We start from the raw sequence: 21,694 nt of genomic DNA, 5'->3' as shown, positions 1-21,694 counted from the left end.
AGAGGATGTGCAGGACTAGGACGTGCCACGCCATGTATGCCGCTGCTGCATGTCAATCCATTTCCGTGTGAGGCTACCACGCGCATGCATGTATGATGCTGCTAGCTAGGTGATGTTCCTGTCGTGCTTCTCTGAACTCTGAGGACACGAGGAAGGAGTTGGACCACGAAGGAAGAGTACGAAGAAGAGAGGAATGGAGTCTACAAGTTTAAAAATTATCTCGCCCAAGGGCAAAACGCTTCCACGGAATGAGATTAGACGCGCACTTCGCTATGACCATAGACCACTCACGCCTACCTCTCTGCTGCTTTTTTCCATGGATAGTTGTATATAATCTCGTTTTTTCCATGGATGATATATATTAATTTGCAAGCGAACATGATGGCATGGTAAATGTGTCAACACGAACAAAAGTTTGAAAGGGTCACACATGATAGTCACTGAGATAAAGTAAATGCAAGACGGTATTTGTCGCAAGCCAGTCATGAGTTGAATGTTATACATATATCGTAAATTCTTGATGTTTTAATCAATGTATATATGTCTAAATTTGTCGGACCGTGGCAGCTCACGAGTATTCAGCTAGTCTGTAATGGGGGGCCATGGCCCCTGGCTCCATGGAAAGCTCCACCACTGCCTGAAAACAATTACATTATCAATTCAGCGTCTAGTTGTACTATTAAGTGCAATCATAAATCAATGAACAAGTGAAGACGATGAAAATTTCATCTGTTTGTTATTTTGAACTTGATTGTCTGTCAACATAGTTGTAGCAGATAGGAGTGGGCACATCATAATCATATAAGCAATTACTTACAAACCATGACAATAAAAATCTTTTCATCTGCTCAACTAGAAAGATACTGAAATAATATTGAAAATAATAGTAAATCATATCAAAGTGAATGGACATCACGAGGTGTAGAAAGCATACAAAGACATCTTTTATATTTGCTCGGATTAAGAAAATGCCTTAGAACTGGAATTAAACTAGAAAGTAATGTCGGTCCCGCCATAATTGGATTATTTTTGCACCAATCATGAATGATTAAGATTTTGTGGGATTACTCCCTTTGCTCTTAAATAATTGAAGTTATAGGTTTGTCCTAAGTCAAATGTCTTTACATTTGACCGGAACTATGAACAAATGTTCCCTTCTTACCACACTGTTGTTCATATAAGTTTTAATAAAATATCAAACGATGTAGAAAGCTAAACCAAGTTTATTGAAAAAGTTACCCATATCTACATTACCATGAAAATATACACCATGATGAACGTAATGATATTGTCTTGATATTCTAGATATTGATATTTTTTCTATAAGCTTGATTAAACTTTACTCGTTTGACATTTGAAAGAACTTATACGCACACACTTTTGCAAGGAAGGAGTATGTCAATATCATTGGGCATGTGAAATACCGTTGGGCACATGTACTGAAGTTGAGCATGTGAAATATATTTAACATGACATGATAAGTCTGGTTGACGGGGGTGTGTCCATTCTTCAATATGTAGATGATATCAGTTTGTTCATGGAACATGATACTGCTAAGGTTATTAATATGAAGTTGATTCTATGTATTTTTAAACAATTATCTGGCTAAAGATTAACTTTCATAAAAGTGAGTTTTTTGTTTTAGCAAAGCGAAAGAGGTGGAGCATCAATATATGCAAATATTTGGTTGTGAATCTTGCGCTTTACCATTTAGATACTTGGGTGTACCCATACATCATAGAACCCTTCATAATGCGGAGTGGAATCCGGTAGAGAGTCGTTTTGTTTCGAAGCTTGGATGTTGGCGCAGCAAAATGCTATCGTACGGAGATAGGCTTGTACTTATAAATTCAGTTTTAACAAGCTTACCAATGTTTATGGTCTTTTTTTTGGAGATTCCAAAAAGGGTTAGGAAAAGGTTAGATTATTATCATTCCAATTTATTTTGGCAATCCGATGAGAATAAAAAAATACACTCAAAATGGAATATGGTATGCAGACCAAAAGAGCAAGGGGGCTTGGGATTGAAGTGCTTGAGTTAAAAAAATAGATGTCTGCTCAGTAAATGGTTGTTTAAGCTCACAACTGAGGAAGGACTGTGGCAACAATTATTGCACAATAAATATCTTTAAAATAAAACGTTGGCGAAAGTTGAGATCAAGTCCACAGATTCTCCTTTTTGGAAAGGTATGATGCGTGTGAAACATGATTTTTTCACTAGGGGGTATTTTAAAATTGAAAACATCACAACTGTGCGTTTTTTTGGAGGATGTCTGGATGGGGGATTTGCCTCTGGCACAACAATATCCTTCTCTATAAAATATTGTGCAACATAAAAATGTTTTGGTTTCCACGGTACTCGCTCATACACCTATCAATATTTCATTTAGAAGGGGTCTAAATGACCACAAGTGGGGTCAATGGTTGCATCTATGTGAGCGGTTAATTTCAGTAACTTTATCGACTGAGTATGATAGGTTTGTTTGGAGACTCACAGATTCTGGTTTGTTTACTGTTAAATCGATGTATCTAGATTTGATGGATGATCATACTAGATTTCTTCGAAAATACTTGTGGACATTAAAGATTCCCTTAAAAATCAAAGTTTTCATGTGGTTCCTTAGTAATAAAGTACTCCTAACTAAAGTCAATCTTGCTAAGAGGAAGTGAAATGGGTGTCAAAAATGTTGTTTTTGTGATTCTGAGTCAACCATTTCTTTCTTGCCGGCCCTTTTGCCAAAATCGTATGGTGCATGGTTTATCTAGCTTACAATATTCCACCACCGATGAATATCACTAATATGTTTTGTAATTGGTTAAATGGAGTGCGAAAGGTTAACAAAGATAGGATTCGTATTGGCGTTTCAGCTCTTTGTTGGTCTATTTGGAGAACTCGAAATGATTTTTTTAATGAACAAAAGGGCACTAATTTTTGGCCGGTTATTCGGCGAGCTGTTCATTGGGTTCAGCTGTGGGCTTTCCTTCTCCCGGAGAATCAGCGGGAGGATATGGATACTGGAGGCAACCGACTGGTGATGATTGCTCATGATTCTTTTTCCAGGCTACCGGATGGCGGCATATTAATAGAATAGATAATGGCTAATCTGTTTATGTGCCTCATTGTTCTATGGTTGATTCATGTATGGACCTTATCTGATCCCCTTATCTGACCGTCATTGTAAACTTTTACATACTACTGTACCCGTACTTTGAAATAAAATTTTAGCTCTGTGCATCGATTGATGCAGAGGCTGGGGCGCTGCTCCCATATCGAAAAAAATGTGATTATAAAAAAAAAGCAAAAAAATGTTATGTGTACATAAGCAGCGCAGCTCCACTCACCACAGTTGCATATTTCTAGACCAATATCCAATGGTCGTGTAAAAAGACGGGTGAGACTTGTATAAGATCTTCTCGTTAGGTGAGATTGTAAGATCAGATCATAAAAGCATATTTATGAAATGCGAAAGAATCAAACAAAATTATACAACATACTTATGGACTGTATCTACAACTCTAAAAAAAAATCAGCTCAGAACTCAATCTACTTTTAGAGAAACAAAAAAATAAATTCTATTATGAATAGTGTCAGCTTTGGGTGAATAGTTTTACACTATTCATTCCCAGGTTTATCTTTTTTGGCTCTCTAAATTTATGTTGAATTTGAAGCAGCGATTTTTTACGTTCCATATATAACATAGATGTATCTTATCAATTTTTTGAGAATTTTTGAACATGTTTTTTGTCTTAAAAAATTTGATCTCATAAATCCTATCTAAAGCAAGATCCCACCCAATTTGTCCCCGTAAAAAGACACACATCTGCATCACATTCTATCAAATTGTCCTCACAGTCCAGAAACACACATAAGGCCTCGTTTGGCAACAGTGGATTCCAGTGTTTTGGAGTGTATAATACAACGTGTTTTTGGTGAATACACTTCCGTCACCCAATTCCCTTTCTCCCACCCAATACTCTCACACCACAATACTCTCCACCCAATCCCATCGTTTGGCACACAGGGATTAATCTGATCGCATTTGAATACAAACTGGGAGCAAATGGCATGTTGCATTGTGAAGTAATAAAAATCAAAACTATATACCATTCAATATGAAGTAAAATCATAAGCTTTACACAGACATTTCTTTATAAGCATTTCGAAGACAGTAACTTTATGATGCAGTGCAGCAGCATCTACAATAACACACAAGTATTCATAGAGAACATCTCATAACATGGCAAGAAGCATTGTGCACTTTGATGCTACAAAGATCTTAGAAGACTGAACAGGAGAAGCTATGGTGAGCACCTGAACCTGGTGTAATATCAAGTATTGTGCACTTTGATGCTACAAAGATCTTAAAAGACTGAACAGGAGAATCTATGGTGGGCACCTGAACCTGGTGTAATATCAATTATAGCTCCATCAAGTAACATCATGCACACACACCTCCAACAATATGTAATCATATCCATAAAACATAGGCAGGTCTGGAAAATAAATAGTGCAAATTACAGTGCTAAATTTAAATAGTGCAAATTGCAAATATATTAACATGGCACTTCTTGTGCTCAACTTTGGAAGCAGAGATGACAAATTCGCCAGTTCACAATCTTAGAAAACATACACTAAAAACTACTAGCTATGGAGCGTCCTCCTCTTGGATTCCTGAAGTTCAATTATGGTGCATTCCTGAAACAACAGAGGGATAAACAGTGAGTAAACTGTATATGTTACTTCAGACCGATGTCTTTAGTCTACCATTAGATCGACTAGTGTACGTGCATACAGTATACGACCGGTGTCTATATCGTTCATCAGATTACAACAGAGGCATAAAACGGAAAATATGTCACTGATGTTCATCATATTCAACTATGCTTAAACTTTAGTTGTAAGTCTTCATAAGAAGCATTATGTGAGATCATATAAAGAAAGAAGGCAAGCTTCTCTTCAACCTTGATCCTAGTATCTGATAGCAATCCTTCATCTCTAAGATAGTTTGCCAGCCATATAAAGATGTGAGGTTCCATTCTAAAAGCCACCAAACAGTCCTTAATATGGCCACTAAGGATTTCTGTGACTTTTCGCTTGCCATATAGGAAGGAGGGATGGCGTATAGTTTTTTCCACTTTATTACTAAGATGCACATACAGTGCTGGAATAATAAAGAACAACAACTCATCCTCATCATCGGCTTTCCTCTTTCTAATACGCTCTATGCTCTGTAGATCCATTCTATCAATGAAGAAAAACATGTACCACAAGATCAACAAAAATATATGCAGAAACAAGGTATACTATGTGTATACAACAATGAAAGAGCAAATTAAGAAACAAAGAATTGCTTTTACCTTTGCCAGGATGAGGTAAACAGCTCCAAGGGTCAGGCACAGGGTCCCAGCTTGGTGGACCCTCCTCCTCTTCGATTGAAATCCAATAAGGCTTGGGTTCCTGAAAAAGAGGCATAAACTGTTAGTAAGCTGCATATGTTACTGCATAAACAGGCATAAATGGTTACTAAACAGAGGCATAAATAGTTACTAAACAGAGGCATATAATCAGTGGACATGGACAAGTTCACTCACACAGATAAACATAAGCATAAACTTAAGATAGACCAGACCTAGGATAAGTCAGACGGTAAAAGGGAAAATCTACAGGAAATAACAAAATCGTGAACCAGAAGGCAACTATCCAACAGATATGAAATCATAACTACGAATCAACAAAGCCTAAATAGGAAGATGAGCAAACGGAAACTACTACGCTTTGTTTTAGCAGATGCAAGTCAACAATGTGTAAATAGTATGCTGACCAAGCAGACTTGTTTTAGCAGGGCAAGTCAACAATGTCTAAAAGCTTCAGGACACGACATGTCCAAGCCAGGACAGAAACAAAAACAAACACCGATAACGTCCATAACTTTGCATTTGAGTTATCTGACAGCACACCTATCAGTACTCATAGCAACCAAGCCCAACACTTAGCAAGATTCTGCAATATCAAGCTCTGCTTGAACGCCTGAAGTATAGACGCCTGAACCCCAGGCAGAGATTGTATGCTTGACCTGCTGTGAGAAACTACAAAGTACTCGCCATGTATATACCAAAACACCATACCAGAGCTCTGCTTGAACGCCTGAAGTATAGACGTGTTATGCCCTAACCCTCTTTTTGAGCTCAGCCGTAATTGATGGGAATTTCAGAACTAACAATGCATAACCATCGGTGAAGATGCCTACTTGAATATCATCAAATCCACAACATTTTCAGAGTATAACTGCACAACTACGGATCCTACAGGCAACTACAAGGCTCAACGAATTAAGCCAGATAAAATTTTCCATGCACAGGTAAGTCACAGAGTATAACAAATTCATACCGGAGTGAACGCCAGTTCAACGGAGCTGCTGGTGGCCGAGCTGACGGCGCAGAGGATACGGTGGTTGGAGGTTCTGTTGGGGGCGACGGCGAGGAGGCGGCGGGATCTGGCGACTGAAGAGGTCTTCGTGTCGAGGAGGTGGTGGCGGGAGGACGCGGTGGCGAGATCTGGCGGCGGCGAAATCTGACGGCGGCAAGATCGACCGCGCCGTCGGTGAAGCTCCACCGCGACGGTAGTTTTGCTGCAGCCGCCGCCGACGCGCGTGTAAGAAACGCGTCACCCTGCTCGCGTCTTGGAAACCCGTCGACCCGACGAGTTTGTGGGAGTTTTCTCGGGCTTACACGCCTCTATACCGGGCTGCCAAATGGGCTGTAGCGAGTATTTCTGGGTAATGGGCTAGGCTGGTAAAATACACGTGAATCCACCCAGAACCCGGGCTGCCAAACAAGGCCTAAAGGATATACTCACGACGGAAGCTTCAGCATATAATCAAACTGAAACTTCAAATGCAGGTTGCGACATGTCTTACTTGATGGGAGGAGGATTTCTCTTATAATTGTGCTGAAGAATTTTATCCTATGAATCAAACAGCCTTCACAGGATTCCAATCCTACAGAAAATCGTTAATAATCCCTTGAAATGACCCATTGCCCCCGAAATTGATGAAATTGTGGCGTAACACTAAAAAGTCTAAAACAGATATTTGGGCTGGCTAATGAAATCTTGTTTGTTCACATAATCTGATATTTATTGTTCCAAAAATCAAAGAACACAAACCAAACTAAGCACACCGAAACCGAAAATAATAAATAATAAATAAGAAAACATTGACTATCAATCGCTGTAAAAGCTGTTTCCGGCCTTGCCGTCGATCTTGCCCTCCTTCTTGATCTTCTTGATCCTGCGCCGGCGACGGTCGGCTTCCTCCACCCGCCGGACGGCGCGCTCAAGGGTATCAACCCGCTCCGCGAGGGCCCCGATCAGCGCGCACTGCTGCGCGCTCCGCTCGCACAGCGCCGCCACCATCTCCATCATCTTCTTCGCGTCCAAGCCCTCGGCGGTTGCAGCCTCAGTCGTCTTCTTCTCCTCTGTCTCCTCTGCCGCCGCTTCCTGCTGCTCTGCTTTGGGCTCGCCGTCGATGGCGTCGTCTCCCGTCACCATCTCCCATTCCCCTTCCGCCTCTGCCGCGAGCTCGCCATCGCCTTCCGCCTGCTCGCCGGCCGCCACCGATTCCGTAACAGTCGACTCGGTCGCCGCGGAGTCCGGCTCCTCTGCTCTGCCACCGTCAACTTCCATGTCCATCTCAGTGGGTGTTGCATCAACAGAGAAGGAATCCGATCCAATCTGCTCCCCGGGCTGCTGCAACTCCGGCGTCATCCCACTCTCCAGTGCATCGTGAGCCTCGGACATCTCGACGGTGTCAGCCGCCATGGACTCCGCGTCCGCGGCCGCGGGCGGCACCTCCTGGTGGGCCGGCGTGGCCTCCAGGGCGTCGACGGCATCCTGGAGCGCGAGCACCTTCCTGGTCACCTTCTTGCGGTACTCCCTGACGCCGCGCACGGCGTCGAGGCGGAGCACCAGGCGCATGAGCTCCTCGCCGACGCCGATCCTCTTACGCGAGTCGGCGCTTAGCGCCTCCGCCTCGGCCGCCACCCTCGCCGCGACGGCCTCCGCCTCGCGCTCCACGGCGCGCACCTCGCGCATCATCCTCCGCGCCAGGAGGCCGCGCGCCGCCGCCTGCACCTTCACCGCCGCCGCCTCCGCCGACGGCGCCCGCTTCTTCAGAACCGGCGCGGCCTTCCGTGGCGGCTCCGAGTCGGGCCCGGTGACTTCGATCGGGATGGAGGCCGGTCGAGTGGACGTCGGCCTGGGACGCACGTACTCCCTCATCATCGGCTCCGGGATCTCGGCGTCCCGGAAGAACGCGCCTTGGCTCCGTGCCGGAGCTCGGGCGGGGGCTGGGCGGGGGTGGTAGTAAGAGTCGTAGGAGTCGTAGGGGTAGGTGTAGGTGGACGGCGAGGGGTAGTAGTAGTCGTAGGGGTCGTAGCCGAAGAAGCCGCGAGACGCCATTGACGGTGGCTTGTTGTGCTTGGGGTTGAGGTTGAGATGAGATCGATCGTCTGAAATCGGTTACGATTTTGGATGTGTTTGTGATGGGGAGAGATTGGTACCGGAAGGTCTATATATCCGGAGAGGTTGGAAGGTTCCAGAAGGCGTCGGATGTTTCTGGAACTCCGGATTGCTTGCTGAAGGGGCGGGTTACCCGCGGTCTCCTGTTGGTCCTAGAAGATTCGGGAAGGAGATATAGCGGGTGGTGGATGACGCGTGGGCTCAACCGCATTTTTTTGTTTTTTTTTTTGAACAGTGTGAGGCGCCGTAGGCGCCAAATTTTCATTCAGCTCAAGTACAGTTTACAGCATGCAGTACAATTCCCTGTAGAGTGAGATTTTGTAGAGCTAGAACTATAGGGCAGTTATTTTGAAGATGAGCTAAACTAGAACAACTAAAAATAGGCGCAGACTGAGCTTGTCTGATTGCCTGATGTGCACAGCTGTGGGCAACTTCATTAATGTCTCTTTTGATGTGATAAATCTTCGGCTGAAGCTTCCTGGAAGCATGTTTGTAATGTGCAATCTGCTCTCTAATCTCCCAGGGAACCTGATAATCCGTAGTTCTTGTGGCTGCAGCCGCTCTTGCTACCGTCAAGTTATCAGTGAGGAAGGTAACTTGATGTGATTGAAGCCGTTCTGCAATTTGCGCCCCAAGAAGAAGAGCAAGTGCTTCTGCATGCAGCGGTGACGGTGACTTGTCAGCTGAAGCTTGGATGAGTACCGTTGCTTCAAAGTCAGGTCGCTGAAGTTGGCAGTGAACTCCAAGACCTGTAGATGCTCTTCCATGTAGACCTGGAACTTTTGTTGACTTCCACGCAGCATCCGAGAATATCTTGCTTCCCCTAATTGTGAGATCACCTTTGATCGTTTCTCCTTGCTTGATGGCCACCACCTGAGATTGGTCCTCATCTCTATTACCTGAATTTATACTTCGGTTGGCCCCATGGAGAGAATTGCGTAGCACACCACCAGCTTGTAACCTGTCCTCCAATCCCTGCAGAACATCCACCATCTCCATGTTTTGGTTAATAGCAGTTGCTATATGATGGATCTGTTTTGGGTGACTCTCTTTCCTGTTAAATAAGCAATCATTCCGAGCTTTCCAAATGCACCACATAAAAGTTAAAATATTTTTGAGATTGGCATGCGGATGGTTCATTTGTAACATTTTAAGAAGCAGCTCGGTGAGAGAGTCAGTATTCGCAATAAGCAAGTCAGATCTAATAAACCAAGGTTTGCTGAACCAAGCAGCTCTAGCAAAGCTGCAAGTGAAGAAAAGATGTGTTTCATTCTCCTCCACACCACACCTGCAACAGAGCTTACTTATGTGTTTGCTAAACTTACCTGCACGAGCACCTGTAGGTATTGCTTTCCGTAGTAATCTCCACCCAAAAGCTTGAACTCTTGGTGTTATTTGCTTGTTCTTCCAGATTTGATTTAGTAGTTGCTTGGTGGAAGGATGTACCTGCCTTGGCCTTGGTTCTCCATGATCTTGCAGGCTCTGCAGGCAAGCACGATATGCACTTTTTGAATTACATTTACCTGTAGGTGTTAACTTCCAACATAAAAAATCTTCCTCCTGTGAACAAATGATTGGAGTACTTTTTATAGTGCTAGCCATGGGAGCTTGGAAGAGAGAATCAATGAGTTGGTGATTCCAAGCTTGTTGATTTGGAATCCACAAGTCTTTCACTTGGGCTGGGTAGGAATAGTTGCCAGGCTGAATAATTAGAGTATCATAGATGTGAGTCCAATCTTCGCACCACGGACTACTCCAAATAGAGATTTTTCCTTGAGAGATTTGGTAAAAAGAATGAGACTTTAGAATAGGCAGGATTTTGATGATGGAGGCCCAGAAGGATGATTTGGGAACATTTGAATTTGGTCGCCAAATAGAGGAACCTGGAAAATATTTGGATTTTAACACCGCATGGAGGAAGTCATTAGGCTGATCTGCAATTCTCCAGGCTGCCATTAGAATGAGCCCCTGGTTCATGGCTTGCAAATTCCTTATTCCAAGACCACCTTCATTTTTGGGAGAACATATGTCTTTCCAAGCTCTCAAACAAAGGCTCCTCGAATTAGTTTCTTCCCTAACCCCCGTCCACCAAAAATTCCTAATGATAGCTGTGAGTTTGGCTATGAACTTTTTGGTGAAAAGTATGTTAGACATGTAATAGACAGGGATAGAAGAGAAAACAGATTTTATAAGCTCGAGTCTGGCTGCATGAGAAAGCTGGTCAGCCTTGTAAGTCGAGAGTTTAGATTTGAATTTTTCGAAAACAAAATTGTAAGAAGCAGTTCTATCCTTACCAGGTATGATGAGAGGATGTCCAAGGTGAACGAAATTGTTGTCAATGTCTGCGACAGGGAAAACTTGCTTTATGGATTGACAAGTACTGGCCGGGACATGCTTGCTGAAAATAATTCCAGATTTTGTCCAGTTCGGTGTTTGCCCTGACTGGATACAAAAAACATCCAGAATTTGCTTCATTCTCAAGGCTTCTTGAAATGTCGCTTGTCCGCACATTAGAAGATCATCTGCAAAAAGAAGTGAGTGGATTGGAGGGCAATTTGGCCCTAGAGTTATCCCTGCGAAAGAGTTAGCGGACATAGCTTCTTGTAAAGCAATAGATAATTCATTTATGGCAAGAACAAACAAATAAGGAGACAAGGGACAGCCTTGTCGGACACCTCTATCTCCTCGGAATTTTCCAAACGGTTGGCCATTAATGACAACAGAGAATGTCGGTGATGAGACACAAGAATGGATAAGATTAATGAAATGACAATGCAGCCCTTTACGAGCTAGAGCTGCAACTATGAAATTCCATTCTAGTCTATCAAAAGCCTTAGCAAGATCGATTTTAATCATGAAAGCATTGTTTTTCCAGGATGTGAGCGCAAAAGAATGTGTGATCTCCTGAGCAATGATGATGTTGTTACTTATGCGTCTACCTTCTATGAAAGCTTGTTGAGAAGGATGAATATAATCCGGCAAGTGAGGCTTTAGTCTATTTGCAATACATTTTGCAATAATTTTGTATATAACATTGCAAAGACTAATAGGTCTATAATCAGCCGGAACCAAAGGAACAAGCTTCTTAGGAATAAGGGCAATATGAGTATCGTTAATGTGAGATGGCATAATACCAGTTTGGAAGAAATTTCTTACCAGTTGCATGACATCTGATCCAATCCATCCCCATGTAGCAATGTAGAATTCTACATTGAAGCCGTCTGGTCCTGGTGACGCATTTATTTTCATCTCTTTGAGTGTTTCCAGAACTTCATGTTCATCCGGGATAGAATATGTGTAGTCATGTGTATCTTCAGGGAGTTGCGTATGTATGAAGGGCCTGCCATTGTTAGGTTGTGTGGAAGCAAAGATACATCTGAAATAGTTAACAAATGTATTGCTAATTCTGTCAGGCATAAATTGTAGGACGTTGTTTTCATCCTTAACAGATACTATGGTATTCCTTCTCCTTCTTTTAACAATGGCACGATGAAAAAAAGAAGTATTTCTGTCCCCATCTTTGACCCACTGTTTCTTTGCCCTTTGCATGTAAGAATCTGTTAATTTTGTCATAGTTTGCTCATACCGCGTTACCAAAGAGGCTTCCATAGCCTGATCTTGTTCATCCAAAGGCTTCATTTGGATTTGTTTGATCTGGTCCTCGAGATCGTTTAGCTCCTGCTGCAATGGTTTCTTCTTCTTGCACCATATCTTAAGAGAACCTGCAAGATGGTTAGTTCTATTCGAGAAAGATTTGTTTTTTGAAGTGAGCCAAACGGATTTAGCATGGTCTTGGAAATCTTGTTCTTTCAACCACCAATTTTCAAACTTGAAGTGTTTTTTTATTCTACGAACAGGTCCCTCCGTAGAGAGAAGGATGGCGGCATGATCACTTAAACTGTGAATAAGAGGCATGTTATAAACATTGGATATGGGATAAACATCACACCACTCAGCATTAACCAAACATCTATCTAATCTTTCGAAAGTTGGCTTGGAAGAGAATCGTTTATTAGTCCAAGTGTAGGCCGGTCCACTGAAACCCAAGTCAAAAAGACCACAATTCTTAACAAAAGAGCGAAAAACATACATACGAGAACGATTTATATTAGGGGAGTTCTTGTCCATATCATACAAAAGTTCATTCATATCCCCTATACATAACATGGGCATGCTAGAGTTATCATGAACAAAAGAGGTCACTTGATCCCAAATGTAATTAGTCTGGCGATGATAGGGATCACCATAAATACAAACAAGCCCAAATTTCAGATTATTAATACTATTTAGGCAAGTAGCTAAGATCACATGGAAGTTGGCACTATGAATAGAAACTTGAAGGTCATCATTCCACATGAGCCAAAGCCCACCCGAGCGTCGTCGAGAAGATACTACAATGCTATTACACATGCTAAATCTAGTAACCAGATCAGATGGCTTAACTTTGAAAGATTTAATTTCAGATACAAATGTCACCTGGGGTTTCACGGAGCTGATCATCCGGGCAAGGTGACACATTTTTGGACTACCAAGATCTTTTCCCATACCTTGACAGTTCCATCCAAGAGCCTTCATGGCGCTTGAGGCACTTTGTGACTTTGTCGCTGATGTCCCTGCCTCGGGAAGAAAGGGTGATCCACTTACTGCACTGCACTACACCGGAATCAGTGGAATCACAAAAGACTGCGTAATAGGTTGAGCACTGATGGGATCTGGCCAGAGGCGCACAGAACTGCAACCGATGCTCTGTTTCTTCTTCCCGTCCAACGCAAGAAAAATCTGGATCGGGGTTGGGGACTTGGGGTCCGGAGGTGATGATGGGATTGGGAATTGATCCTCAAGAGAAGTAGTTGACTGAGAAGGGGGATTAACGAGCAAGCTGGAGCAGATATCCGGCAACGGCGGGAGAAGATCGCTGGCGAAAGGAAGATCGGCGGAGCAGCAGCAAGGTTACGTAGTAGAGTTCTCTTCTTGGTTCTAGGTGTATTGGAGGATTAAACTTCTGGGGATCTTCAGATTGACGCTGGTAAGAAACAGATCAAGGGGTAGAAAGATTGGATTAGAGAAGAATCGGAAAAGAGAATAGACCTGGAGAGGAATCAGCAAGGAATCGGCATGTCGCCAGTCGCCACTCGGGCATTTTGACGAAGGGAACTAGGGAAGGAATAGCCTCCCGCCCCTGACGATTGGAACATGGGCCTTTGGTGGGCGTTAAACTGGGCCCAGATAAAAGCCCCGTCTAAATCTGTGATTTGTTGGTAACGTTTCTTCTCTCTTCAGAGTAACGAGTTGGTACAGCAAAGTGATCTGACAAAGAAGCTACCTGACTCTTTGCTCAAAAAAAAAAAAAGAGCTACCTGACTCGGCATCAACATGAAATGTTGTGCCTAGAGCCCTAGAACGATATATGTAAAGTAAATTTCGCATGAAGCTGATCGTCCCCTCGCAGAAAAACCATGGCATAATAGGTTCTGTCACAACCCACAAGGGTAATGACTTGGAGCGGCATGTGACCATAGTTAGTTGTTGACATGGGCATCCAATTTGGACGAGCCAATAAAGTTCAGCTCAAAGAACACAAAGACAAACTTCCTATTTAGATCATCCAAGTCACCCTGAAGAACACCGCGGATAAACACGAGTCGTAGAAATGACGTGTGAAGTAGTTCATTACAGTTTTCTCATGTATTTTGTGTGTAGCGGTTCGGTTCAAATTCCATATTCCACAAGGATTCAAGAAACTTGATCTTTGCTTGGTAGCATCGCATTGTAAAACTTGAAGTACACGTTCGTCGTGTACTTCAGGGCTGACTTGGTTGGTTCCTACTTAATGATTTGTTTGAAAAGAAAAGAATGTTCCCTACTTAAGGAATGACATGTCTCCCTAAAATAAGAGTGGGCATTGCTAGTCTTTTAGTTTCAGCTGGATATTATAGTACTTTTACCTAAGTCTAAGAGTGTTCCTGTAAAATGCTTGATTCGAGAAACATGCACTTTGAGGTGGACGTTTTGAGCCACTATTGCACTTTGAACGATATTGAGCAGTTACCGGACCACCTTCTGACACACGTGAGACTCACACAATAGTCACATGGTGAAGGGCTCACACCCTTATCTTGGCACAATATATTTCTCCATGTGCCCGCCCTGCGGTAGGAGAGACTCGACCCTAAGTTGACTGCATCAAGTTGGGTGCACCCCGATCAATATGATAAACAACTGTGGCGGGCTTGAGTTGGAGAAAGAGATGATAAGGAGATATCCACTCTCAACCACAATCTTTTCAATGTAAAGAGTGTACCCCGACTATCATATTGGTGAGGTTGAAGTTCAAACCAAGTAAAATGCAGATACACAAAATAGAAAGTTGTGAATGAAAAAGGAACTACTAACATTTATGTTTTCGTGTCAAGTATACCCGCCTACTACACATGTTATGATTGACCTCACATCGCCATGTGTGGAGTGACAAATTATGCGGTGGAGCTCTCACATTGCCACGTGTCAAGTAACAAATTATGCGGTGGAGGCTCCACGTTGCCACCGCTCATAGGTGCGTTAGACTCATATTACACATGTCATTTTCTTACGGGTCCTCTTGCGTGGCATAGATAGGTTATAAATTTTGTGGCGCTTTATTTACACCTAAATCTATAACAATAAATCTACGCAGGCACATCTAAATCTATAACAATAAATATAGGCATATATTTACATCTAGAGATACAAAATTTATGCAGAAATTTCTTAGAACAAAATTAAAACAGGAGGAGTAGGGGGTATATAAGAGAGTGCAAAGCCAAGATGACTCAACACAAACCAACCACTCGATCGAGATCGACGCACGAACCCCGCGACAGGAACCAAGCAAAAGAAGTAACCGCGCGCCGCCATCGCCATGGACAGCACCGTGGACGCAATGGCGGCGGCCTACGACGCGCTCATCGACGCCGCGGCCGCCGCCGTCCGCGAGCCCGGCCGCGGCCCGGCGCTCGAGGACCTCAAGCGCTGCCTCGACGCCTTCAGCGAGTCCTGCGACCGCGCCGAGGACCTCGTCCAGGCGGCCGCCGCCGGCCTCCTCCCCTCGCCGTCCGCTACCTCCCGCCTCGACGCGCTCCCCCTCGCCGTGCACGCCATCGAGAAGGATCTCGTCCAGGCCGCCGCTGCCGATGTCGACGAACGGGACGAGAAGGAGGTGGAGGTGGAGGAAGAGAGGGATTCCGCGCCCACGCCGCCGGTGCCGGTGCCGGTGCCGGAAGCGGCAGAGGACGAGTAGAGCGTTCGACCAATCGATGTCGTCCCTTGTTGTTTGTGATGTTAATCCTCTTGGTTCTTTGTGCTAATCGGGTGAGTCGTCTGGATCGTGATTACGATGATGAAAAAATAGAACTGAATTAATGTTAGAACGGAGTAGATTAATTCATCACATTTTCTTTTCTAGGAGAGAAACTGCTTTAGCTGTTATGACCGTCATATTGTTGTGTAAGGTTGTTTTCGAATTCGCAGCGAATTTAGAGCGAAATAACAATGGAGAAAATGAAAAGACAGTCCAGGGTAGAAGTAACCTTGGCTTTGCACATCGTCCGCTCTCAACTTCTCATGATCCTAATGCATGCATGTTGCAAATCTTTGTTCGGTATTGTACTTGTATCATCAACAGTCACGCACATAAAAATAACAATAACAATCACCCGGCTGCACAAAAGAAATGTTGCATAATTCGCAAAGAGTTAAAATATTCCCAAATCAAGGCCAGATCCGCACTGAACCGGGCGGCCTAAAATGGATTTTTAATGGAAACATGATTGATGAAGTAACACAACATTTGATTGAAGTAACATTTCCCAACAAGAAAAACTACAACATATTGTACTACGGAAGCCCGAAGACATGAAACCCTAGGTGAAAATTCAGTTAAGAATAAACCTTACCAGAGGGAGGATGGGTCCATCTACAATGGGGCGCTTATGGCCCGACGCTAGGAAATAATTACCGGAGCATCGCTGCAAAACTAAGAGACTAGCGTTTGAAATATCAATGCAAATTAGACCTACTAGACCACCAGCGCTTACATGCACGGAGTAACCGACTCCTTAAGCGCCCAATTAAGAGACTAGCAATGTTCATGCCCTAAGAAGTAAAAAAGAATTCCTACTCACGAAAAGATCCCTGGCCCTAGGAGTAGAAATCTCAAGGCGGAACTGAACCCCTCACGAGAGGTCCCAGGCCCGGGTGCCCAGCATATAGGGCATCAGTTGGATCCACTAAAAATACAGTAATGTGTCAATCTCTAATGAGGCTAACTTTGCCATTTAAATTCCACCATCAAGGTACATTTGAACTTAAAGTCTGCGTTCTTGTATAAATGTGTATAAACCCAGTTAGGGATTCAAAATTTTGTGGCAATGCAGATCCATGATGTATCAGTGTTGGCAGTGATAGCGCAGTAATTTCCCCAAGACCGAGGCAACTGTAGCTTTCCAGATAAACATAATTTGAGCTATAGATTATTTGCTTCAAACACATCGTAATATATTCTTTACTGCATTGTGCAATAATCTATCTTGCACATACATTCCTGTGAATCAGTCCCATTTTTATGAAGAATTCACAGGGCACTTGCCTACTGTAACTCTGTAGCAGTGATGATACCAAGATAGCAATCAAAGTAGTTCAGTAAGTCTGGCAACTGGCATAACAAGAAAATTACAGAATTTACAGACCTCAATAAGACAAGCTATCACTTCCCAGTTACTCCTAAATGGGTCTTGCACACTAAAATTATGGCAACGCCTACTAAAAACTGTACAGACATAACACACACTGATCCGGTAGCTCAAAATCGGCAGATCCCCGGCTTCTCAGTACGGCACAGTGTGAGCATCTCTTCATACTTGGAAGGATAGACAAAGCCCCACAGCTGCATTGTACAGGAAAACCAAAGTTACACATCCGTATCCCTAAATAGAAATCCACAAAAGATTGCAAGAATTTATCCACTTCACAACATTCACGGATATCATAAGATACAGAAATATAGATGTTCCGAGGACCTTGTGTTTCAGCTGCAACCCTAGCTACACTTGCAACATGCAGCTTCTTGAGTCTTGACCATAAGGTGATGTCTGAACTACGAACAATTATTTTTCTTCATTTTATTAGCATCGCGGTTGTGTCATGTAGTATATGTATATTCTGAAGGGGGTAGAACAGGCTTTTACTTTGTGCTCAGTAACACGATGCAGTAAATCTCATGCACATAACCCTGAAAAAATCTCCCTTGATTTTCAGTGGGCAATGTAACTGTTGCATATGTTAGTTGTGTACTTGTGTTCGGTGGTGTGCAGTTGTGCGAGACGAGACTATTCGACCAAACAATGTGGGTCAAAGGGCATGAAAAAAGAGCTTCAAAGAGGAATTGTGAATTGGATGACCAGTGTACTTTACGATATTCATATTTTGGAGCAGTATGGATGTAACTGAATTCATCCCCAGGAGGAAAAAGGGTGAAACTACTTCTTATGGATTGGAGGGAGGTACTGAACATCTTGTTAGAGTTCCTTTCAGGGCATGGGCATGTGTGTTTGTCATGTGTCCATCAGGACTCAGGAGTATGGAAAAGTGTACTTTTGGAAATTGCAATAATGCCATGGGCAAACTGATGAGTTTTTGATGTGGGAAAACAAGCTAATAGTCATAACCACCAACCTACAACTTGCAATAAAGTTTTTGGTTCTTGTTTAAGCCAAATATGGTTTAGATTTTTGCAGTGAAGTAGAGCTACAGATTTCATTATATATGTGTACTTTCATGGAGTCAAAGAACTACTAATCTATGCTTCAGTGTGATAAGTACCTCAACTTCTTTAACCGCAAAGTCCGCGGAATGCGATAAACACTGGTTGTCAAATGTCTCTGAATTTGAACTTGAACCACTCAAACTGCAGAGAGTACACAGAGAAAAGGTGAGGCATTAAGATTGAATTAAATTAGCAAACTGTTAAAAGCATTAAAGAAAACTTTAGAAATGTATATGTGTAGAGGGAGGGATTACAGGTCTGAGTCTAGATAAAGTGCAAAATGACTGCCACCTCCTAGTGCCAAATAGTCAGTAGAGCACACGGTGAAATACTTATTAGCACCTGTAACAAGCAATTTGTTCAACAGTTTAAGAGAATGAGCCAATACATACAAATAACAAGAAACAATTATATGCAGTCTGTTAGCTCAGGGTACACACTGATCTTAATGGAACTTTAGTAAAATATGCTAACATTAGAATGTATCATGATGAAAAGGATCTCGAGGAGCAAAATAAATTATACACAAGTCGACTAGCCCTGATGCACAAAACTGACAAGCAAAATCATATATCTTCTGCCAGCTTTTTGGTGTTCTTACTGAAAAAGCAACGAAAGTAGAGAGATATATATTACCGGTTGGTCGATATATAGCAGGATTGCTGTGTAAACTAGTGAAAACAAAGCAGTTATTGGTCCCCTGCAATAGTTATTAATTTCCATTAATATCAGTTGAAGCTAAGTAGGTGATAGTAAGAATATTATTAGAATGTGTGGGTGGAACCTGATATTTCTTTGTGCTGGATGGCTGTAATGGAGCCTCAACTAAACCACCAAAAACTGCCCCTTTTTTGTCTCCAACTACCTGTTAGAGAACACATTGATAAATAAATAAATAAATAATAGGAAATTAGCAATTAGCAGCTAACAGCAAAAAAGAAAGCACATGAGATATTGCGGAGACTTGTAAGAGACCATATTGTGGAAACATATAAATAAGTACCATTACCCAAGTAAATACTCTTTGGAATTAAACAATATTACTAGTACAATTGGCCACTCCCTTTCAAATACTTGTGAAACACATCAAGCTACTTAAGAAACGTACCAAGAGTGAGTAACCAGGGCACAGCTTACTCCTTCTATATAAAGTAGATAAAGATATTCCATGCCTCCATGTGCTGCAAAATTGTGAACACAAACATTAGACATCAGTTGGCACGTGCAGTCATAACGTATAGGGATAGCAGACTTTAAACCTGTATAGCAAAACCCAGCTCCTTCCTTGAGAGAGAATAGGAAGAGAGGAATAAAGAATGGATCGCATCATCTCTGACAAAAGGACAGATGGCTCTGACATGACTGGCAAATTGTTCAAGGAACTAACTTCCTTTGGTTCTTCGAGCTCCAATACAGGTGCAACCGGTTCAGCATGAGTTGCCACCTCTCTGCCAATTTTAGGCTCTGCACTTTGCTTAAAGCCGCTCATCCTAGCTGCCTTGTTAATGATTTTTCCAATGGAATGCTTCCCTCTGCTTATCAGGCCTGACTTCCCCTTGCTTGCCTTTCCGACCGGTGTTAAGGTTGGGTATCCAATATCTTCGCTCTGCTCAGGAATTATCTCCATTGAAGCGTTAAAAGAGCTAGACGGCGACAAAAATGAGATCATGAATGCTCTAAAGGAAGATGTATCAGGGCCATCAGGAATATCAGAGTTTTGCTCAGAATCTTGCTCATCCTCTGAATTTTCTTCCTCTTCCTCTGCCTCCTACAGCGACCAAAGAAAATGAATGTTGGTCAAAACTTCTGGGATTGTAATAGGATAGCTCTCTGCTACGATACCCTGCGGGGACAGCGTTTATTCGCTGACCCTTACCTTTTCGTTGAGACTCTGTGAACTATTTGGTTTCTAATTATTTTTGAAAAGGTAATTTTCTGGAACATGGGCTACTGACTGGAAGAATCAAGATTACTTGGTACTATGAACTGAATGAATAACATGACGTGTAATTGCAGTTCACTTGTTACAGCTCACGGTCAGAACCATCCATAAAAGTTTCACCGAATGCAGGAGATGAGAGCAGGGAAGTCGTCAAGCACTGGAATTATAGCTTTGAAAAGGAACCACTGGAGTGGAGCTATTCATTTCCTGAGATTTGAGGACCATGGCGACAGAAGAGCAACTTCATTGCTTCGGTTGCTATGCTAGTCGAAACATAGTAGTGAGCTAATTTTACTATCGTAGCAGCAAGTATGACGTTGTAAAGAAACATAGTTATTCTGTAGTTAAATAGCAGTCTAGACTGCGTAGAATCTGTATTCCTGACAAAATCATTAAAAGTTTCCAGCACGAAATGTTGTCAAAACCTCTACCCTAATTAGCAGCGAGCAACAGGCAACAGCGGGCATCCCTAAACCCCGAACAATCGAACGCCAAACCCTAGCAAGATCACGCCCCAGCGGGCAGACCACGCCTACTGGGAGCAACCAAGTCGCCCCCGTAGCGCGAATTGGGGGACGGGAGCGACAACCGAACACGACACTGACTGGACCGAGTCGACTGTAGCAGGAGGGGACGGGGAGAGGAGGATGGGGATCTGGGGGTCTCACGGGGAGGTGCGAGGAGGGCTCGCGCTCGGAGACGGGGTTGAGGATGACGGTGGTGAGGTCGGAGACGAAGTGCGCCGCCTTGCTGCCCAGCGACGGCAGGTACCCCATCCTCCGCCTATTCCTGGCGCGCGCACGCCGCTGAACTCAGGAGCGGCGCGCCGCGCCGCGGGGGTGCGCTCGTCCGCCGCCTCCGGTGCTCCCGCGGCTGATCCGGCTGGGAACCGATCGGGCGGCGACTGGGGGAGGCGGTCGCGCCGTTGCTGTGAGCCTTGATTTGGACCTCCTTTTTTTTTTGCCGTTAGGTGGTGAGGATGGGTTGGAATAAAATTCTGTTGCGGAAGGAAGGATACAGTACAGGAACAGGAAGAGGATAGCTTCTTCGTGTTGTCCGCGGCACAGAAAGACCGTGCGCCGGCGGTGCAGGTGTCAGTCAGGTAGCTGACGCCGGCCGGTGGTCGGACGGCTTTGCCCCTCTGCTTCGTGTCCAAGCTTTCTGTTCCCCCTTTGGCTGGAGTTGGAGACTGGACTGTGTCAAGTCCAAGGATTCGACTCGTCTCGTCTCGTCTCCCACGTTACCATTGTCCATTGAGTCCATTCGCACAAGTGTCTGTCAGCACACCAACTGATTGATCGACTCGGTACGGGTGTCTCGACAAGCAATGCACTGTTGGACCTTTATTATGCTTTCATGAGTTGTCTTGGGGAGACTTTGGCAAAACCCCATGGAAACTTGGTGTTCCAACTTTTCTTTAAAACATGGTAATTTC

The 21,694-nt window shown here is 43.5% G+C and overlaps 2 protein-coding genes and 1 long non-coding RNA gene across 4 annotated transcripts; all 3 read right to left on the bottom strand.

Annotated features, from left to right (window-relative positions):
- Positions 1–4,315: 4,315 nt before the first annotated feature.
- On the bottom strand, positions 4,316–6,832 carry LOC127305823 (uncharacterized). 2 transcript variants are annotated; one of them, XR_007854190.2, is made up of 3 exons: positions 6,389–6,832; positions 5,359–5,458; positions 4,316–4,696 (listed from the first exon to the last, which is right to left on the bottom strand). It is a non-coding gene; the product is annotated as an uncharacterized lncRNA (long non-coding RNA). The 2 variants fall into 2 exon arrangements; XR_007854189.2 differs by lacking the exon at positions 4,316–4,696 and adding an exon at positions 4,797–5,242.
- A 247-nt stretch (positions 6,833–7,079) lies between these two features.
- Positions 7,080–8,640, bottom strand: LOC127305818 (uncharacterized). The gene has a single exon (XM_051336346.2). The coding sequence runs from the start codon at positions 8,456–8,458 to the stop codon at positions 7,223–7,225; it is 1,236 nt and encodes a 411-aa protein (XP_051192306.1). The 5' UTR covers positions 8,459–8,640; the 3' UTR covers positions 7,080–7,222.
- Positions 8,641–17,137: 8,497 nt separating this feature from the next.
- LOC127305820 (uncharacterized) lies at positions 17,138–21,354 on the bottom strand. Its single transcript, XM_051336347.2, has 8 exons — positions 20,928–21,354; positions 19,577–20,085; positions 19,426–19,498; positions 19,102–19,182; positions 18,954–19,017; positions 18,572–18,659; positions 18,374–18,458; positions 17,138–17,438 (listed from the first exon to the last, which is right to left on the bottom strand). The coding sequence occupies exons 1-8, from the start codon at positions 21,033–21,035 to the stop codon at positions 17,355–17,357; spliced, it is 1,092 nt and encodes a 363-aa protein (XP_051192307.1). The 5' UTR covers positions 21,036–21,354; the 3' UTR covers positions 17,138–17,354.
- Positions 21,355–21,694: the final 340 nt, after the last annotated feature.

The sequence above is a fragment of the Lolium perenne genome, chromosome 6 (assembly GCF_019359855.2).
Source record: "Lolium perenne isolate Kyuss_39 chromosome 6, Kyuss_2.0, whole genome shotgun sequence".
Lineage (NCBI taxonomy): Eukaryota > Viridiplantae > Streptophyta > Magnoliopsida > Poales > Poaceae > Lolium > Lolium perenne.
The sequence above is the reverse complement of the archived record's forward strand: the minus strand, read 5'-3'. Positions and strand labels throughout refer to the sequence as shown.